At 35.1% G+C, this 20,514-nt stretch overlaps 1 protein-coding gene across 1 annotated transcript in view; it reads left to right on the plus strand.

Moving 5' to 3' along the window:
• The window catches only part of PRKACB (protein kinase cAMP-activated catalytic subunit beta), a gene marked incomplete at its 5' end in the record, with an annotated part of 35,147 nt that extends 26,201 nt beyond the window's left edge, over positions 1-8,946 (plus strand). The window contains one exon of the mRNA XM_007457243.1: positions 5,683-8,946. Coding sequence (XP_007457305.1) covers positions 5,683-5,808 — 126 coding nt within the window. The remainder of the gene's footprint in view (positions 1-5,682) is intronic.
• Between the last annotated feature and the right edge of the window lie 11,568 nt (positions 8,947-20,514).

A 20,514-nucleotide genomic window follows, 5' to 3' on the forward strand; every position in this document is an offset into this window, starting at 1 on the left:
TAGAAGGGAAAGTGTATATTCTATTTTGACCACCATTGAAATGTTTTCCTGGTTAAATTTTTCCTACCCATGCCTCTTTTCATAATGCCATGGCAATTACTTATTAGACAATGTCGTAATGGTTTGCACTTCAAAACTGATGTGAAGCCACATTAGTAGGATGATATGTAAACAAATATATTCTCTTACCCAGAATTGGCATACAGCCGGATATAATAACGTTTAAGTGCTGGATTCATCAGATATTTTTCAGTCATTATTACTTTACCTTTGTAATAAATTGAGACATTTAAGAAAAGATTTTGCGGTGCTGAATTATTTTTATCTCTCCTTTTGCTTCTTAAATGCCCAGTTAAAGATAGTTTGTATGAATAAAGTGTTTTCATCTTGAATGTTAATTTTTTCTTTTTTTTTCATAAAACAGAAACTTCCAATGTTTCAGAAATTTGCCATATTTAATAATGCCATGCAGCCACATGAGTGAATTTCCTTAGGAAAAAAATGTGAATGCTCAAATTATTAATAGCACAGTTTTTCTAATTTATATTTTTTATAAAAGATTTTTTTTAAAACATTAAAAGAATTTTAGAATGCAGCAAATAGAAAATATAGCAAGACCAAAACAATGTGAGTGCAGTACAGCCTTTGCATCTCAAAGGGGTTCAAAAACTCTCTAACCATTAAATTCATGAAACATAGCCGTTAGCATCATTATCTCAGCTGGTTGTGTTATGTAGTCAAGAACAAGGTCCAAAGCAATTTAATATAGATTTTAGATCTAATAAATAAATATTTTATATTTTCATGTTTTTTTCTAAATTTCCTAGCACCAATGCAGTACTTTCAAATTAATGAAAGCAACACTGTAACCTCTCATTTTAATCTTTGAAGTAATCCTATGGGATAAGTGGTACCATTTTCCCCATCTTACTGATAAGAAAATCAGCTCAGAAAGGCTAACTGCTTTAAACATAATCATACAGCTGCTAAATAATGCCTATGTTTGATTCCAAGTTCTTCAGATTCCCAATTCCAAGATCACATTACCCCCTTTAAAGACCTTTTAACATGGTTATTAAAATAAAGCCCCAAACCACTCAACAGTACATTGTTTCATAAGATATTCATAGATTTTACATATTACGTGCTTAACTTTCATGCTTTGAGCAATTTTGGAGTAGGAAGACTCTGCCTCAGAAGGCAGAAAAGAGTGAGCATGAACTCTGGGGTTAGGTAGACATTGATCTGAATCCCAGATCAGACAACCATTAAGAGTGAGATCTCAAGCAAATTACTTAACCACTTTAAAGCATCAGATTTCTCATCCTTATAATTTGTATTAAGGTAGAGGATGCAAAAGGAAGAGAAGTTTGGAGAGAAAGATTAAATAGATTGGTCCAGGCTCTATTTTTCTTTCTGGTTGAGGTATGTTTCATATAGTTATCATCAGGTAATCTGTTAAGTAAATAGATTTGAAATCATCACAATCCCATCATCCAGACAGCACCTCTATTAACGGTTGGCATATTTATTCCTTTTCTCTGTGCTTTTCCTCACCACAGTCCATTCCCATGACTTCAGTGACCACCTTCAGTAGTAGATCTACTTCTTCCGACCCTGCATTTTCCCCTTAGCTTCAGGCCATTACATCACAATTACTACCTACTACAAGATTCTATTTGGGTGACTTATTTAATCTACATTTTCTTTTAGTGCTTTTTGATCTAACTTCTTTTTGTTATTGTTGTTTAATAATTAACCAATTATCCTCTTAGCATTTGTTGAATAATAATTATCTGACTCCTTATTTGAAACTCTACCTTTCCTAATACTAAATTATTATATACTTCAGTCTGTTTCTGAACTTCATTTTTTATGAGCTCTTTTTGTCTCTTCTTGTACTGTATACCACACCACCACACCATTTTATGTAGCTTTATAATGTTTTTTATTTCAATTTTCAAAATACTTATATATTTAATATGTGGAATTCTTATAAATATTTATGAAAAATACATAATTCAATTTTTCGTTTTATTTTTTTATTTTTATGTACATATAACGTAAAATTTAATATCTTAACCATATGTAAGTGTACAGTTCAGTGGCATTAAGTACATTAATATTGTTGTGCCACCATCACCACCATCCATCTCCAGAACTTTTTCTTCTTGCAAAACTGAAACTCTGTACCCATTAAGCAATAACTCCTCTGTTTTATTGGTCTTTCCAAATATTTATGTTGTACTGGGGGATCTTAATTGGGATTACAGTATATTAATTAGAAGAGAACCAAAATCTTTAGGGTTCTTTTTAATGAGCATGTTATATTTCTGCAGTTATTCAGATATTTTCTGTCATTTGATAAAGTTTTAGAAACCCCTTCCCTCATACAGGTCCAATTTCTCTCTCAAAGTTATTCCTTAAATTTATATTTTGGTTGCTACTGTGAATGTGTTTCTCGTCCATTGTAAGAGCATATGGGAGAAAACATTTCTATGTTTGTTACCATTGGCTACCTTACTAAATAAATTCTGTTATTGATTTCCTTGGATTTTATTGACATAATCACAGTGGGTGGAGGTGTCATTTGCCTCTTCTTTTTCAATATTTATATCTTTTATTTCCATTTTGTTTTATTATATATGCTAGAATGTCTAGAATAATATTTTAAAACAGTGAGCCTGTTGAGCTGTCTTATCTTGTTCCTCTTTTGAATGGGAATGCCTTTTATGCTTTACCACCAAATATGAAATTAGCTATTTGTCTTGGATCAGTATTCCTGATCAGCTTAAGGAAATATCCTTGATTGCTAGTTTACTATATTTTATCTTCTTTGACATATTAGTATAAGGAGTTACATCAGTGAGATATCCTAACATTCCTGAAGTGAACATCATTTAATCCTAGGGTATTATTATTTTAATATCTGCCTAAAATCAATTTGCTAAAGTTTTATTTAGGATTTTTACTTCCATAGTCATAAGTTTTATTGATCTATAGTTTTTGTTTTTCTGGAGTTGAGATTATATGGATTCATAAAATGAGTCTGGAAATTTTCCATGTTTCTTATTCTTTGGGAAATTTAAGGAACATAGGAATTATACCTTGGAAATTTTAAGAAATTAATTCTCCTGTGGATATTGGCCTCTTCAAATTTTTGCCTCTTATAAAGTCAATTATAGAAATTTATATTTTCCTATAAAATCATTTATATCCCTTTGTAATTAGCACTATTTATATTATCTTTATTATATTATTGTTAATTAATGCTATATTTAGATGAATTGATTAGACTTTGTTGAAGTTTGTACTTTTTATTAGTATCTTAAAGATTTATGATGTATAATGAATATTTTCAATTTTATTTTAGCCAACATTTACTAATCTTTACATATCATGTATCTTAAACAATTATTCTTAAAATGGGTAGAACTTCTACTGCTCAGTGCTTTCCAAAGGGCTGGATTTATCTCAAGTAGTAAACAGCTTATCTGCCAAGAACTAGCACACTATAACAAACAGCTTATTTTATTGGGCAAATTGATCAATAGCAAATCTTGATGATTAACAAAAATGGACTTGGGGCTCTCTGGATAATTTACAAACAGAAATAATTTAGTACTTTAACATAGCCATTTGTTTTACTATCATCTCAAATCTAAGTATGTAGAGAAGTACAAATATAATAGTAAATTTGAATAGTTTTCATAGTCCTTTTTTATTCTCTTGACCAAGTGCTCATGAACAACGAAATAGACAAAGGCATCTGGCAGAAAGACAAAAAATGGGAGAAAATGGCCTGGACAGCTCAAACTGTACAATCATTTTCCAGAGATTGTCTCAGTAGGTGTGATCCTACTGCTGCCTTGCTAGTAGACATGAGGCGACTGTCTGCTTAGCCCATTCTTCTGTGCAGTGCAGAACTGCAGGCCCCAATGCAGGGCACATAGGCAACCATCTGGCAAACAATAAGATATTAGACTTTCTATTCCTACTATTTTTTACCTTATTCTTTTTAGATATCTTGTTTGTGTGTATCTTATAATAGTTTAGCCATGTGTGTAAATAATTCATAAATAAATAACTATACATTTATTGGTGACATATACTCAAAAATGTTTTACTAAAGGGCATATAAAACAAAAAACTTTGGAAACCACTGGTATAAATATTAGAAACAGCTCTGGACTGGAAGTGGAGACCTAATGAATTTGAAACCTGCTTTAGCCACTTATTAGTCACATGAATTTGGTCAACTTTCTGTCTTATAATCTGTAAAATGGGAATAAGGCTACCTTCCCTGCCTCCCTCACAGTGTTATGTTGAGGAAGAAATGAAACAGCCTGCATATAATTGTTAGTAAACATTATAGATTCTGTGTAAATTGTGGTGTTATTGTTTCAATTTTTCAAATCTTTTCCTCAAACATATTCAATACACCACATTATCTTTATACAGACCATATTTTAAGTAATGGAAAGACATTTTATTTTTAGGATCCAAAGAGAAAACTGTTCAGAATTTAACAATTTTATAATTCTAAAAGAGATTTTTTTTCAAATTTCTCAGAAATTTTTGATAGCCAGATATTTTAAACAAAATAGTTTTGGGAATTTAAAAAAATGATTAAAAATAAATCTGAATTATCTGTAACCTCAGGAGGAAGGAATTAAGGAAAAGGGGATAGAAAATGGACTTTAGAAGTAAGGAACTGATACAGGAAAAACTGGAGTTCTGTAACCTTAAGTGCCAGCATTTTGATGCCAGCAGTTAATTATCCTAGAAATCTCAAGTACTGTTGTTGGCCTGTACCATTCCTCGAATGAAAATATTGAGATCAATAGCAAACCTATAGTTTGCTTCTTCTTTTAATGTTGTGATCATTTAGGGACTTAAAGGCATTTAAATATTGCCACTGTGTAGTAAATAGGTGGAATTTATTTTCCTTAGTGTTTGTTTGGAAATTCTCTGGCATTTGTTTTTCCTCTTTTTCCATATCACCAAGCAGTTAACACTTCTGACACTATCTATCTGGAGATACCAATTGCCAGTCCAGTTTTTGCTTCTGACTAATGGGCTATAGGTCAAGATTCCCACAAACACCTGGGGGTCGATTAATTTGCTAGAGTGGCTCACAGAACTGAGAAACTACTTACTGGGTGACCAGCTTATTATAAAGGGGTATAACTCAGGAATAGCCAGATGGAAGAGAGGCACAGGGCAAGGTGTGTGGGAAGGGGCTCAGAGCTTCCTGCTCACTTTCCCCAAATCCCCACTTGTTCATCAACCCAGAAGCTCTTCGAAACCCAAACCCCTTCCTTTTGGGGTTTTATGGAGGCCTCATTACATAGGCATGATTGATTCATTCATTGTCCATTGGTAACTGAACTCAGTCTCCAGTCCCTCTCCCCTCCCAGAAGGTCAGGGAGTGGGATTGAAAGTTGCAACCTTCTAATCACAGGGTTGGGTCCCCTGGGAACCAGCCTCCATCCTTAGGTTACTTAGGGGCTTTCCCAAAGACCCCTCATTAACATAACAAAAGACACCTTTGCCACTCTCAACTCAGGAAATCCAAGGGTTTTAGGAGCTTTGTGCCAGTAACTGGCACAAAGACCAAATATATATTTCATATCATAAATCACAATATCACTCTTGTTTCTCTCTCTGTCTCAATTATAGGTTGAAGCTCCATTCATACCAAAGTTCAGAGGCTCTGGAGATACCAGCAATTTTGATGACTATGAAGAAGAAGATATCCGTGTCTCTATAACAGAAAAATGTGGAAAAGAATTTTGTGAATTTTAGAGATGAGCAACAAGATGACATCAGAGCTCACACTCAGTCTTTGCACTCTGTTAAGAGATAAGGTAGAGCTGAGACCGTTCTTGTCGAAGCAGTTACCTAGTTCCTTCATTCCAGCGACTGAGTGAGGTCTTTATTGCCGTCATCCGTCTGTGCACTCTACATCCAACTATGTAACAAGGCACCGCTAAGCAAGCATTGTCTGTGCCATAACACAGAACTAGACACTTCCTGCTTCTCCTTGGTTCGTCTTTCTCCTCTTCTCCTAAATCCATTTCTTCCCGTTTCATTTTCATTAATTTTTCTGCAAATAGTGCTTCATTTTATTTTGTTGGTGTTGCAGATGGGCAGTGTTACAGCTATGTGACATTGGAAGGGAAGGATAAATGTTGCTTTTAGTAGTTCTTACCAATATTTTTGTTGGTCATTTGCTTAAGGATATACTTTCTAATAATTATTTTTACTTTGAGTAGCTCATATTAGGTTTTGCCAAAACGCTGGACAATTTTTGAAGATAGAATGTCTTTACACCAAGGATATTTATACAAATAAAACAATAACTTTCCTAGAACTAATACAGAGTAGCTAGACCCAGCAATTTGGATTCCTAAAGATCAGAAGCTCTATTTCACTTCACCGCCTTTTCTGTCATCCTCCCCTTGAGTAAATAAGTGACCAGCCTATGCAGTATGACAAGCGTGTCTCATTTGCAGGAAAAGCTAATGATATGGATCATCATCGCCCAGGTTCTCTCACTTGATACCAGCATTTATGTAGGTATCAGAGAAGGGTTCTAAGATTTCTAAACTTTAACTTTCCATAAGGGTTTTAACCAGTATTTTAATAGAACATGACTAATGAAAGTGACACATTTTTAAGTTTCTCAAATAGTCCCCATTGTAAACTTTTGAAAGGAAGAGAAATGAAGTAAAAATAACATTAAGTGAACAAATACTTAGCTAAGTCAAACAAGTGGCTTGATTCTTGTAAACAATATAGAGGCACTTTTGTTTAAATATAGAGGTTTTTTTGTTTATTTTGCTTTGCTTTGCTTTGTTTTGTCACAGTAAGAACAAAAGTTGTCAGGTGATTATGCTGGTGTACTATATTTGTCAGCCTGAGGTAGAGGCCCTGTTGCAACTTTGGCTTTCATCCTATGCCTCAGCAATGAGGAAAGGGGACAAAATTTATAAAACACCACAACTGTGTTTTAGTTTTGAGGTGTGGTATTTTTAGATATGTTGTAATTTCTTGCTTCTTCTTTCAGTAAATGGAATTATGATCATGCAGATACAATTTTAGTATTTGAGTTTAGGTTTTTTTTAATATACTTTTTTGCCAATTGACTTATCATTGCTGTCATGTGGAAATTTCAAGCACTTTTGCACATTTCGTTCACTGTTTGTTGAGATGCCACGGCTTAACTCAGTTTTTTAAATATGTTTTTTCTTTGCTTTTAAATTTCCTGTCTGGTTTTATCTCTATGTGTCAGTGACCTATCTTAAAACAACACACCAAAATAGTTGAAAATAAACTGTTCATTTTTTATGATCCATTTATATGCATATAAGATGAGTTGTGTTTAATCAAACTGGTCTTAATGTATATAAGCACTCTATTTGCTTCATTATCGGTGCAGGTAGGTCACTGATTCTACTTATTTTCATCTGTACCACACCCTTGTAAAACCTTTGAAGACACTGAAAAAATCTGTCTGAGATATTCTCCTTATCAGTCTGTACATCTTTTGGCTGTCAAGTGTTTCTGCATGGTCATGTCACTTAAAAGCTGATACTGATTTGTTGGTCACCTATATTTAAAATGTGCAAGAAAAATATGAAATACTTTGCTGAAGCAAGTTTTATGTAACAAAAATAATATCATGTTAATAAAGCTAAAAAATTTTAATTACTTTTTTTGTATTTCATTTAGACCCAAGAACATGCTCATCATGTATTCTATATGTATGCTATAAATGCTATGGTACCTTTGTTGTATATTATTGTAAAATTATTACAAAATAATTTTAGTAAATCATGGGGGTGACATTTTGATTATTATATTTTTAGTTTTCAGTAATTAAAAAGATTTCTATGAATTCTAAAAAAAAAAAATTATGAAATTACTACTGCCCAGCACAATTTGCTATAGAATCTACCTAGGTCGATTACCCTAGGCATACATTGGTTTTGAGGGATATTTAGCCATTCCATTTTAACTCTCCATTTAAAGGACACCAGCAAGCTTTCAAATAATATCAAGGGAGTCTCTTTCTGACCACTCAAGTACACTGAATTAGAATATCTCAGAATTATATAAAACTCCCAGTTTCAGCCACAATTGAGCCAAAAATAAGATAAAAGTTTGATTAATAAATAAGTGGAATGAATCAGTATTTAATATCAGATTACATTATTTGAAACAAGAAATAATGAGATGGCATTGTCGAGGAAGGAGCCCTAGACTGAAAGTCAAGGCATCTGTCAAGCCTGGTCTGTCACTATCAGCAATGACCTTGGCCTCAGTTCTCTTATCTATGAAATGGAAGAGTTCCATTAGGCAGTTTCTAAGGTCCCTTCTAACTTTCACATGTTGTGACAACTCTTTTTGACATTTTGAAGGGATAACATGCTTAGAAGCAAGTCTCAGTAAGGCTATATTTTAGGGCATCTTTCTTCTCCTTACTCTACAGTGTTCTTACAATTCTTTCTTTGAATATCATGAGAACCTCGTGTCTGTTCTGATTCCTTCCTCCTTCACTGATGCTAAATATCCAATTGATATCAAACTGTCAGCCTACCAAAACGATATTGTGGCTTGTGGGCACTGCTGTCTTGTTCTGATATGTTCTTGTAGTGACTGCCCATTGGCCTGAAAATACTCATTGTAAGCCTAAAAAAATCATATTTCTTTCCCACTGTTTTTTCTGCTTGTTGAAGAATCAAATGAAATAATGTACGTGAAAGCACCTTGTAAACTGTAACCTATCAATGTAAAATGTTAAGGTGTGTTATTTCATTAATTACTTCTTTGTTTAGAATGGAATTTCCTATGCACTACTGTAGCTAGGAAATGCTGAAAACAACTGTGTTTTTTAATTAATCAATAACTGCAAAATTAAAGTATCTTGAAAGGATAAAACAATTTATTGAGTCTTGGATTCTATTTAGTGCCCTTATTTCCTGATTTATTTTCTGCATATACCACAGATGCTTATGGATTCCTAGTTTTTATGTATTTGGGTGAGAACAGAGCAAGAGAGGGTCAAATGTCCACTAGTCTATTCCAACTGTGTATTTACTGAGAAACTATTAGATTTATTCCATAGTATCTAAAAGTGTTTCTGCTTTTTCCTGATGCTATTAGTCTAAATTATTCTTAAAATGATGTTGAAAATATTCACATTTAAAAGATTGACACTACAAGAGCCCTCATACTATTGTAATAATGAACTATGAATTTATACTTTTTTCTTTAGAGGTGCTTTTGCGCTTCACCATTACCTCTTCCAGTTTTAGCCAGGTTGATTAATGTGTATTTCTATAGTTGTCCTTTACCTCAAGAAATACATTTTTAGGTGATTATTTTAATAGCTTACCATTTTTATTGCTTTGTTACTACAAACATTTATAAATATTGATGCATTTTATAACATGATACTACTTTTATGATTGCTTCATTTTATCATTGTTAGGGCTTAATATAAATTCTGGTTTCCTCACTTCCTTGTGTAACTAATTATAAAAATCCGGGCATATCTTCACTCCAGAACTATCATCATTTGAAATTCACTTAACTTTTCTCTTACACACAAATATTGGATGTGAAGTTAAGTGCTTGTGATTTTAGCTTTCCTGAACATTTTCTATATGCCTTATTTAATAGACTTCATGCCCTCTGAAAAGGGCTGAATTTTGCCCCACCAAAATTCCTGTGTTGAAGTCCTAACCCCCAGTACCTCAGAATGTGATTATATCTGAAGGTAGGGCCTTTAAAGAGATAATTAAGGTAAAATTAGGTCATATGTTGGGCCCTGATCCAATAAGACTGGTGTCTTTGTAAGAGGAGATTAGGACAGAGAGAACACGCAAACTGAGGGGAGACCATGTGAGAACATAAGAGGAAGATGACCATCTATAAGCCAAGGAGAAAGGCCTCAAAAGAAGACAATCCTGCTGACACCCTGATCTTGGACTTCTAGCCTGCAGGAAGGTGAGATAATAAATTTCTGTTGTTTAAACCACCCAGTCTGTGGTATTTTGTAATGGCAGTCCTAACAAACTAGTACACCCACTGAGTGTACTCCTGTGGTGAACAGCTTGTTCATCATCTCCCTTCAAATGCTTTATACTTGGCTAATATTACCATAAGCCAAAAAGAAAAAAAAAAAGTGTACTCACAGACCTCACTGCACCTGCTGCTTGTTTCTATTCTTTCCTGGAACATTAGCAGGAAGCAGGAAACAGTAGCTAATGAGAGTGGGGGAAAGCACGGGTAACTGAAACCACGACTAACACCTGGTCAGACTTACCCTTGGCATCAAGCTATCCTTTTGATAATACAATATAAAATTGAACACACAAGACTGGTTCAGTTTAGAGTCTTTGCTCATCTCTTAATGGTGATGTTAATGAAATGGCCAAAAGGAAAGTGGGAATGGGGATAAAGGTCTAGTGAGGGAACCCCAGTTGGTTCATTGTCATTATTGAGGGGGTAGTAATGCTCACAGCAAATGATCACCTTAATATGTCAGTTTTCTATGGCTACTGTAACAAATTACCACAAAATCAGTGGTTTAATACAACACAAATTATCTTACAGCTCTGGAAGTCTGACATCTGAAGTGAGTCTCGCTGTGTTAAAAATCAAAGCATCATGGTATATCTCTCCATCTGTTTGTATCATCTTTAATTCCTTTCATCAGTGTCTTATAGTTTTCTGCATACAGGTCTCTTATCTCCTTAGGTAGGTTTATTCCTAGGTATTTTATTCTCTTTGTTGCAGTGGTAAATGGGAGTGTTTCCTTAATTTCTCTTTCAGATTTTTCATCATTAGTGTATAGGAATGAAAGAGATTTCTGTGCATTAATTTTGTATCCTGCTACTGTACCAAATTCATTGATTAGCTCTAGTCGTTTTCTGGTAGCATCTTTAGGATTCTCTATGTATAATATAATGTCATCTGCAAACAGTGACAGCTTTACTTCTTTTTTTCTGATTTGGATTCCTTTTATTTCTTTTTCTTCTCTGGTTGCTGTAGCTAAAACTTCCAAAACTATGTTGAATAAGAGTGGTGAGAGTGGGCAACCTTGTCTTGTTCCTGATCTTAGTGGAAATGGTTTCAGTTTTTCACCATTGAGAACGATGCTGGCTGTGGGTTTGTCATATATGGCCTTTATTATGTTGAGGTAAGTTCCCTCTATGCCTACTTTCTGGAGGGTTTTTATCATAAATGGGTGTTGAATTTTGTCAAAAGCTTTTTCTGCGTCTACTGAGATGATCATATGGTTTTTCTCCTTCAATTTGTCAATATGGTGGATCACATTGATTGATTTGCGTATATTGAAGAATCCTTGTATTCCTGGAATAAACACCACTTGATCATGGTGTATGATGCTTTTAATATCCTGTTGGATCCTGTTTGCTAGCATTTTGTTGAGGATCTTTGCATCTATGTTCATCAGTGATACTGGCCTGTAGTTCTCTTTCTTTCTGACATCTTTGTCTGGTTTTGGTATCAGGGTGATGGTGGCCTCGTAGAATGAGTTTGGGAGTGTTCCCATTGCTATATTTTGGAAGAGTTTGAGAAAGATAGGTGTTAGCTCTTCTCTAAATGTTTGACAGAATTCGCCTGTGAAGCCATCTGGTCCTGGGCTTTTGTTTGTTGGAAGATTTTTAATCACAGTCTCAATTTCAGTGCTTGTGATTGGTCTGTTTATATTTTCTGTTTCTTCCTGGTTCAGTCTTGGAAGGTTGTGCTTTTCTAAGAATTTGTCCATTTCTTCCAGGTTGTCCATTTCATTGGCCTATAGTTGCTTGTAGTAATCTCTCATGATCCTTTGTATTTCTGCAGTGACAGTTGTTACTTCTCCTTTTTCAGTTCTAATTCTACTGATTTGAGTCTTCTCCCTTTTTTTCTTGATGAGTCTGGCTAATGGTTTATCAAGTTTGTTTATCTTCTCAAAGAAGCAGCTTTTACTTTTATTGATCCTTGCTATTTTCTTCATTACTTTTTCATTTACTTCTGATCTGATCTTTATGATTTCTTTCCTTCTGCTAACTTTGGGGGTTTTTTGTTCTTCTTTCTCTAATTGCTTTAGGTGTAAGGTAAGGTTGTTTATTCGAGATGTTTCTTGTTCCTTGAGGTAGGACTGTGTTGCTACAAACTTCCCTCTTAGCACTGCCTTTGCTGCTTCCCATAGGTTTTGGGTCATCGTGTTTTCATTGTATTTGTTTCTAGGTTCTTGGATTGGAAGAATCAACATTGTGAAAATGACTATACTACCCAGAGCAATCTACAGATTCAATGAAATCCCTATCAAAGTGCCAATGGCATTTTTCACAGAACTAGAATAAAAAATTTCACAATTTGTATGGAAACACAAAAGACCCTGAATAGCCAAAGCAATTTTGAGAAAGAAAAACAGAGCTGGAGGAATCAGGCTTCCAGACTTCAGACTATACTACAAAGCTACAGTAATCAAGACAGTATGGTACTGGAACAAAAACAGAAATATAGCTCAATGGAACAGGATAGAAAGCTCAGAGATAAATCCATGCACATATGGTCACCTTATCTTTGATAAAGGAGGAAAGAGTATATAATGGAGAAAAGACAGCCTCTTCAATAAGTGGTACTAGGAAAACTGGACAGCTACATGTAAAAGAATGAAATTAGAACACTCCCTAACACCATACACAAAAATAAACTCAAAATGGATTAAAGACCTAAATGTAAGGCCAGACACTATCAAACTCTTAGAGGAAAACATAGGCAGAACACCCTATGACATAAATCACAGCAAGATCCTTTTTGACCCACCTTCTAGAGAAATGGAAATAAAAACAAAAGTAAACAAATGGGACCTAATGCAACTTATAAGCTTTTGCACAGCAAAGGAAACCATAAACAAGATGAAAAGACAGCCCTCAGAATAGGAGAAAATATTTGCAAATGAAGCAACTGACAGAGGATTAATCTTCAAAATATACAAGCAGCTCATGCAGCTCAACATCAAAAAAAAAACAACCCAATCCAAAAATGGGCAGAAGATCTAAATAGATATTTCTCCAAAGAAGATATACAGATTGCCAACAAACACATGAAAGAATGCTCAACATCATTAATCATTAGAGAAATGCAAATCAAAACTACAATGAGATATCATCTCACACCAGTCAGAATGGCCATCATCAAAAAATCTAGAAACAATAAATGCTGGAGAGGGTGTGGAGAAAAGGGAACACTCTTGCACTGCTGGTGGGAATGTGTGCAAATCAAAAGTACAATGAGGGGGGCTTCCCTGGTGGCGCAGTGGTTGAGAGTCCACCTGCCGATGCAGGGGACAAGGGTTCGTGCCCTGGTTCAGGAAGATCCCACATGCCGCGGAACAGCTGGGCCCGTGAGCCATGGCCGCTGGGCCTGCGCATCCGGAGCCTAAGCTCCGCAACGGGAGAGGCCACAGCAGTGAGAGGCCTGCAAACGGCAAAAAAAAAAAAAAAAAAAAAGGGAAAAGGACAATGAGGTATCACCTCACCCCAGTCAGAATGGCCATCATCAAACAATCTACAAACAATAAATGCTGGAGAGGGTGTGGAGAAAAGGGAACACTCTTGCACTGGTGGTGGGAATGTAAATTGATACAACCACTGTGGAGAACAGTATGGAGGTTCCTTAAAAAACTACAAATAGAACTACCATATGACCCAGCAATCCCACTACTGGGCATATACCCTGAGAAAACCATAATTCAAAAAGAGTCATGTACCAAAATGTTCATTGCAGCTCTATTTACAATAGCCAGGAGATGGAAACAACCTAAGTGTCCATCATCAGATGAATGGATAAAGGAGATGTGGCACATATATTCAATGCAATATTACTCAGCCATAAAAAGGAATGAAATTGAGTTATTTGTAGTGAGGTGCATGGACCTACAGTCTGTCATACAGAGTGAAGTAAGTCAGAAAGAGAAAGACACATATATATGGAATCTAAAAAAACTAAAATAGTACTGAAGAACCTAGGGGCAGGACAGGAATAAAGACGCAGATGTTGAGAATGGACTTGAGGACACGAGGAGGGGGGAGGGTAAGATGGGACGAAGTGAGAGAGTGGCATGGACTTATATATACTACCAAATGTATAATAGATAGCTAGTGGGAAGCAGCCGTATAGCACAGAGCGATCAGCTCGGTGCTTTGTGACCACCTAGAGGGGTGGGATACGGAAGGTGGGAGGGAGAGGCAAGAGGGAGGAGATATGGGGATATATGTGTATGTATAGCTGATTCACTTTGTTATAAAGCAGAAACTGACACACCATTGTAAAGCAATTATACTCCAATAAAGATGTTAAAAAAAAAAAAAAAAGCATCAGCAGGCCTGCATTCCTGTCTAGATCTCTAGGGGAGAATCTGTTTCCTTGCCTTTTCCAGCTTCTAGAGTTGCTCACTTTCCTGGACTTGTGACTTTATTCCTCCATCTTCAAAGTCAGCAAAATTGGGCTGAGTCCTTATACTGCATCTCTCTGACATCCTCTTCTGCCTCCTCTTTCACTTTTAAAGACCATTGTGATTATATTGAGCCCTGGGTTATATAACCTAGGTAATCCAGGCTACTCTCCTCATTTTAAGATCAGCTGATAAGCAACCTTAATTTCCCTTTGCCATATAACCTAACACATTCACAGGTTTTGAGGATTTAGGCATGGGCAACTTTGGGGCACAGGGAGTACGGGGGAGACATTATTTTGCCTACCAGACTTAATGTAATTTTAGGTGGAAAATATGATTATCTGAGAGATGGGGGTAGAGACAATCTTCACAATTCAAATAGAACAAAGGCTTAAACAGATTTTCCTGAAGCATAGAGCTTAGCATGCAGTGAATATTCAAGTACATTGTCCTAGAACCTAATTGAGTAGCAATATCAGTTCTGCATACCTTAAAAGATACTCAACATCACTATTCATCAGCAAATTGAAAATTAAAACCACAAGTAGATATCACTACACACCAACAGAATGTCTAAAAAACACTGAGAATACCAAGCGTTGGTGAGGATGTAGAGCAATGGAAACTGTCTGCATTGCTAGTGGGAATAGAAAATGGCACAACCACTTTGGAAAACAGTTTGGCAGTTTACTATAAAGTTAATCATTTTCTTACCACACAACTAGCCTTTCTACCTCTATGTATTTACCCAAGAAAATGAAAACATATGTCCACACAAAGACGTGAATGTTCACTGCAACTTTATAACAGTCCTGAACAAATGAATCAACAGATGGTGGTGTATCCATGCAATGGAAGACTACTCGCCAATAAAGAGGAGCAAGCTACTGATACCAGCAACAACATGAATGCATCCAAAAAGCATTTTGGTTGTATACATTTGTCAAAACTCATTGAACTATATACTTTAAAATGAGTACATTATACCTTAGTAAAGATGATTTTAAGAATTATGAAAAGAAAATAAATTTTAGAATAGATATGATTATAATAGAAGGTTAGTGATCTGGAAGATATAGTCTAGGAAATCCCTCAGTTAATATTCAAAGATAAAGACAGAAAAACATGAGAGAAAACTTAAGAAATATGGGAAATTAGCTTCAAGAGTGAAGAAAATTGTTTAAAAGTTCTAAAAGGAAGAGACAGAAAAATGAGAAAGTAATGTCCTCGAAGTTCTGAATGATTGTTTTTCTTAGAATTATATATCGATAGCTCAGCAAACTATTGCTTGATTGTAAAGCAGGGACTCTAGTTCCCAGGTACCCTAGCCCTCTGGCACCTAGATAGACCTAGCCAGTGGGAAGTGATGGGAAAAGACTGGAGGATGGCCAAAAGATATAATCAGAGTGTTTCTCTTCCTATCTCTCCCTGTGATCGGTACCATTTCCTGAGTCTTCATTGTTCCATCTCTTGATCACTGTCATGGTTCCATGTTCCAGTGGGCAGCCCAAGCTTCTGAGCTCTGTGAGCCCTGACTCCTTATTTTCTTCTAGTCCAGGGCTGATAGAGCTCCCTGTTGTTGCTCATCTTTGGTTAACTTCACCATCCTAATATTTGTCTTTATTTTTGGTTTTTTATAAACTTTTTAGTAATAATATGACTAGTACTTTTTTGTTGTTATATGTACAACTGTTTGACTCTCTATTCTTCCATCACATGTGTAACCAATTTCTTCTATTAAATCTCCTCTGTTGAAATACCTAGAATGGATCCTATTCTCCTGACTGATGTTCCCATTATCACCACTTTTGTTATACATTGTACTGAAGGATCCTAGCCATCACATAAGAGAAAAAAGAATAAAGGTGATCCTAGCCATCACTGTAAGAGAAGAAACAACATTGGCAAAATAAAGATCATCCCAAATAAAATAAATTGTGAAAATTTTCTACCAACAGATACTCCCTAAGGAAGGAAATTCTAAAACTATATTTTAAGAAGAAGGAAAATGGTCCTAGAAAGAAGAAATAGCTTCTGGGAAGTTTAAAGGAAAGAAAAATAGGAGGAAAAAAATAAACATCATTAGGAATAAGAAATGAGATGGACACAGAAGAGCTTTTAAAATTAGAATTTTCATCAGGCTGGAACTTAAAAGACACACAAACCTGCCATTTCTCCTCCCATCCTCTCTCCCCAAACACATATAAATAATAGAATATATTTTCAAATATCTTTAATGACATAGATTTCACTCAAAACACGATAAACATCTCCACAGACTAGAAAGGATGAAAGTACACAGTGGTAAGTGGGGGCTGAAGCCACAGACTTACTAATCTAGAGAAAAGATTTTTATTACAATGAGATTACAGCAAATGCAAAAGAAAAAGATGTTAAAGAAAATTCAGAGGCTGTAATGGATACTGAGAACAAAGATAATCCACTGACATCCCTGAATTAAGAAACTATGGATGAAATAGAAAAAGTAATCAAATATACAGACTTTTCTTTTTCTTTTTTTTTTTTTTTTTGTGGTACGTGGGCCTCTCACTGCCCTGGCCTCTCCCGTTGCGGAGCACGCACAGGCTCAGTGGCCATGGCTCACGGGCCCAGCCGCTCTGCGGCACGTGGTATCTTCCCGGACCGGGGCACGAACCCGTGTCCCCTTCATCAGCAGGCGGACTCTCAACCACTGCGCCACCAGGGAAATGAAGGAAAAAAATGAATTTATATGTTTAAAGAACACATTATTTTTCAGGAAAAATTGACACACAGCTTTCAACACCAAACCATATTCCAGTGAAGGTTTTGAACTTCAAGGATTAAAATTTTATGCATAAAATTAAGTCACCCCTAAGGTGATGGCAGAATCTGGCTGGCCTCAGATGTCTCCACAATATTACTTGGTGCCAAAAGACAATTGAACAGTGGTATAAAGTTCCAAGGGAAAGACAATGTGAGCCAAGAGTATTATACCCAGCCAAGTTGCATTTAATTTAAAGGCACAAGCCTCTGAATAATCAAAAGAAAGAAAACCTATGGCCTCTTCACATCCAACTGGATCTATGAAAATAAAGAACTCAGTAATGAGGAAGCAGAGATAACAAAACCCATGGTGAACACTGAATCTGTCTAAATGTCATACTAACCGCAAACAATGATGGCAATTGCAATTACAGAACCAAATGTAAATGTTTTAGACCTTGGCAAAATTAGAATAAGATAACTAAAAAAATTGGAAGGTAGGAAAAGGAAGTAAGACATCATTTCCTTATCTTTTACGGTAGGAAGTCAACTAGTAGAATCTAAAATTAGTACATGAGGTTAAATAAGATAATGACTAACTTCTCAATGATTTTTTTAATAATTTTGTAATTATTTTGTGGGGAAGGAACATTTATCAGCAGTTTTCATTTTCACTTCAACTTCTTTTTCTTGTGTTGAATCCAGTTACATTTATTTTCATTACAGTTTCTTCTACTAAATTGGATTTTATAAGTAAAATTAAATTGGAGACTTTCTATTAAAATGTAGGATATAATTTTTATCAAATAAGTGCTATCTAGTTAGTACCTCTCTGTGTTTCTCGTCTTCTCTTTCTGTTTGTCATAGAGGGAAGCCTAGCGTGGTACTGATGGAATGGGATTTGGAGTGGTTTTATAACTTCTCCTTTGTACCTCACTGAATTGCTTGCATTCTTTATAATGATAGAGTAATTAATCAAAAATAAATATGCTCCATAACAGAACATTAATATCTTTATCCATTTAAAAAATCATCAAATATTATGAGACTTACTCTTAGCAATTAAGCCATTTTCATCAGAGTCCAGTTTTAAGAAATCCTGATTCCTTCCTTTCAAGATTAAAAACGATAATACTTTTTGAGCAAGCCACCTGATGTCACTGGAATGGCTCATTAACAGTAGCATTGCCCTGAAGAAATGTTTTCATCTCATTCATTTCCCAAGCTCATAAGCACCCTTCCTTTTAACAGCCAACACCACTGTCATGTGGAGAAAAGGCTCTTGTCTTGGTGCCCATTTCTTCACACAGTATGCTAAAAACTCACACTCAGTAACCACAACCAAATTGTTATTAAATTTTTCACTATTTTCTGTAATACTAAGTCAAAGTCAGGAAGCACATAGCTGAGTTAAGTGCAGACTGTTCTCTATGAATACATATTATGGTTACTGGCGTCCAGAAAAAAGCTTCTTTCATTCATATAGCAACGTCCTTCTTCGTCACTTGCTGATCTGAAGATAACCTCATTCCTATCTATACTGTGGCTCAGAAAATAATCACTAACCAAACAAAAGTTTTCTTTGTGATAAACAAATAAAAAGAGGTGCTGAGCCCTTCTCCTTCACATATAATTCAACACTTAAAATCCAATATAATAGAATCTACTCATCAGTGGTCTTACCTACATTGTTCTAGATAGTATGCCACCATTTTTTTTCTCTCATTTTGCTTTCCCACCATACACACTTGTCATTTATTTGGGGCTGATTTTGCACAATTCTTAATTTAGTATGCTTAGTATGGTTTTTGCTATAAGGAGGAAGACTTTGAATCTTGATTTCTTGCTTTTGGAATTGATATTAGTCAAGGCTTTGTCAGACAACACAATGCAAAGTAGCTTTAGCAAAAAAAGGGAAGCAGTGAACTCACATAACCCGGAAGTCCAAGGGTGGACTTTTGTCACAATAAGGTCTAAAGGATCAAACTATATCATCAGAACTCTGCCTCTCATTCCACCTCTTAACCCTGCTTTCCTCAGAAGTGACTTCAGCCTCAGTAGGTGCTCTCCATGGGGCAGAAAATAAAACGAGCAGCCACTCTAGGCTTGCACTTTCCGAAGAGTTCATTGTCCTCAATGAAGAAAACGGTCTCTCGTGCACTATGTCCCTGAAAGGGACTCTGATGGTCCAGGCTGGGTCAGAACCTACTTCTGTGCCCAGGTAAAGGGATATACATGATGACATTCTCACCAGAATTACATGGATTGGGGGAGGTGTAGTTCTCCAAAGAAAGATGTGTGGGTCAGAAAGGAAAAAAAGCTGATGTTCACTAAGATCTCTTCTACATCTTCACCAACAAAAACCAAAAATTTTGTATGGAAAAGAATTATTTTGTGTGCTGTGGAAAAACTTTATAGGTTTACCAGAATGACAGGTGTAAAAATTTCACTGGTACCATACCACTTATTAAGAAATTTTCCTAATAACATCATGGGCTATGGGCAAATGACTGACCAATCCTACAAAATTCTATTTTCAAAGATATCTGGTTCTTCCCTCTTCCCATTTTTTTTTTTTTAACAGTTCTGCCAATGGACTTAATATATGCTTTAGTTAATATTCCCAAATAATTTAGCATATATCTTTTATTATAACTTGTCTATACTTTTCTATGTTATTTTAGAAGTACATTTCTTTACAAACATCAATTTTCATATATGAAACATGAAAATAATATTTAATATAAAGATAAATTCAGGAGTGGGTTTTCTCAAAACCTTTTGGTTTGGTGAACTATTTGTTGTGATTGCATTTAATATTTTTCTTATTTTAAAATAGAGGAAATATTTTCAATAAATATAGGAAATTTAGTTAAGGCCAAAATGTGATTCAGTTATAAACAATGAAAAATCTCATTGCTTTAGAATATGATCATTTGTATATGAATAGATATAAAATGCTCCTAGATGGTAAGCTTTGAAGTCACAAATAAACCAATCCTTTGTACATTAATTCAATATAAAATTTTCCCTAAAAAAAAAATATGATCATTTGAAATAGATTTTCCTTCATATATACAATGGTTAATTTTATGTGTCAATTTGATTGGACCACAAGGTGCCCAGATATTTGGCCAAACATTATTCTCGGTATATCTGTAAGGGTGATTCAGGTTGAGATTAACATTTGAATCAGTCCTCTTCCCATTTTTATTTTTCTTTTGCTTGTGAGAAATCATCAAACTCAAAGATTTATTTGTTCTGATACATGGATTCACAATTAATATTCT

The sequence above is a fragment of the Lipotes vexillifer genome, unplaced genomic scaffold (genome assembly GCF_000442215.2).
Source record: "Lipotes vexillifer unplaced genomic scaffold, Lipotes_vexillifer_v1.1 scaffold250, whole genome shotgun sequence".
In the NCBI taxonomy this organism is placed as follows: domain Eukaryota; kingdom Metazoa; phylum Chordata; class Mammalia; order Artiodactyla; family Lipotidae; genus Lipotes; species Lipotes vexillifer.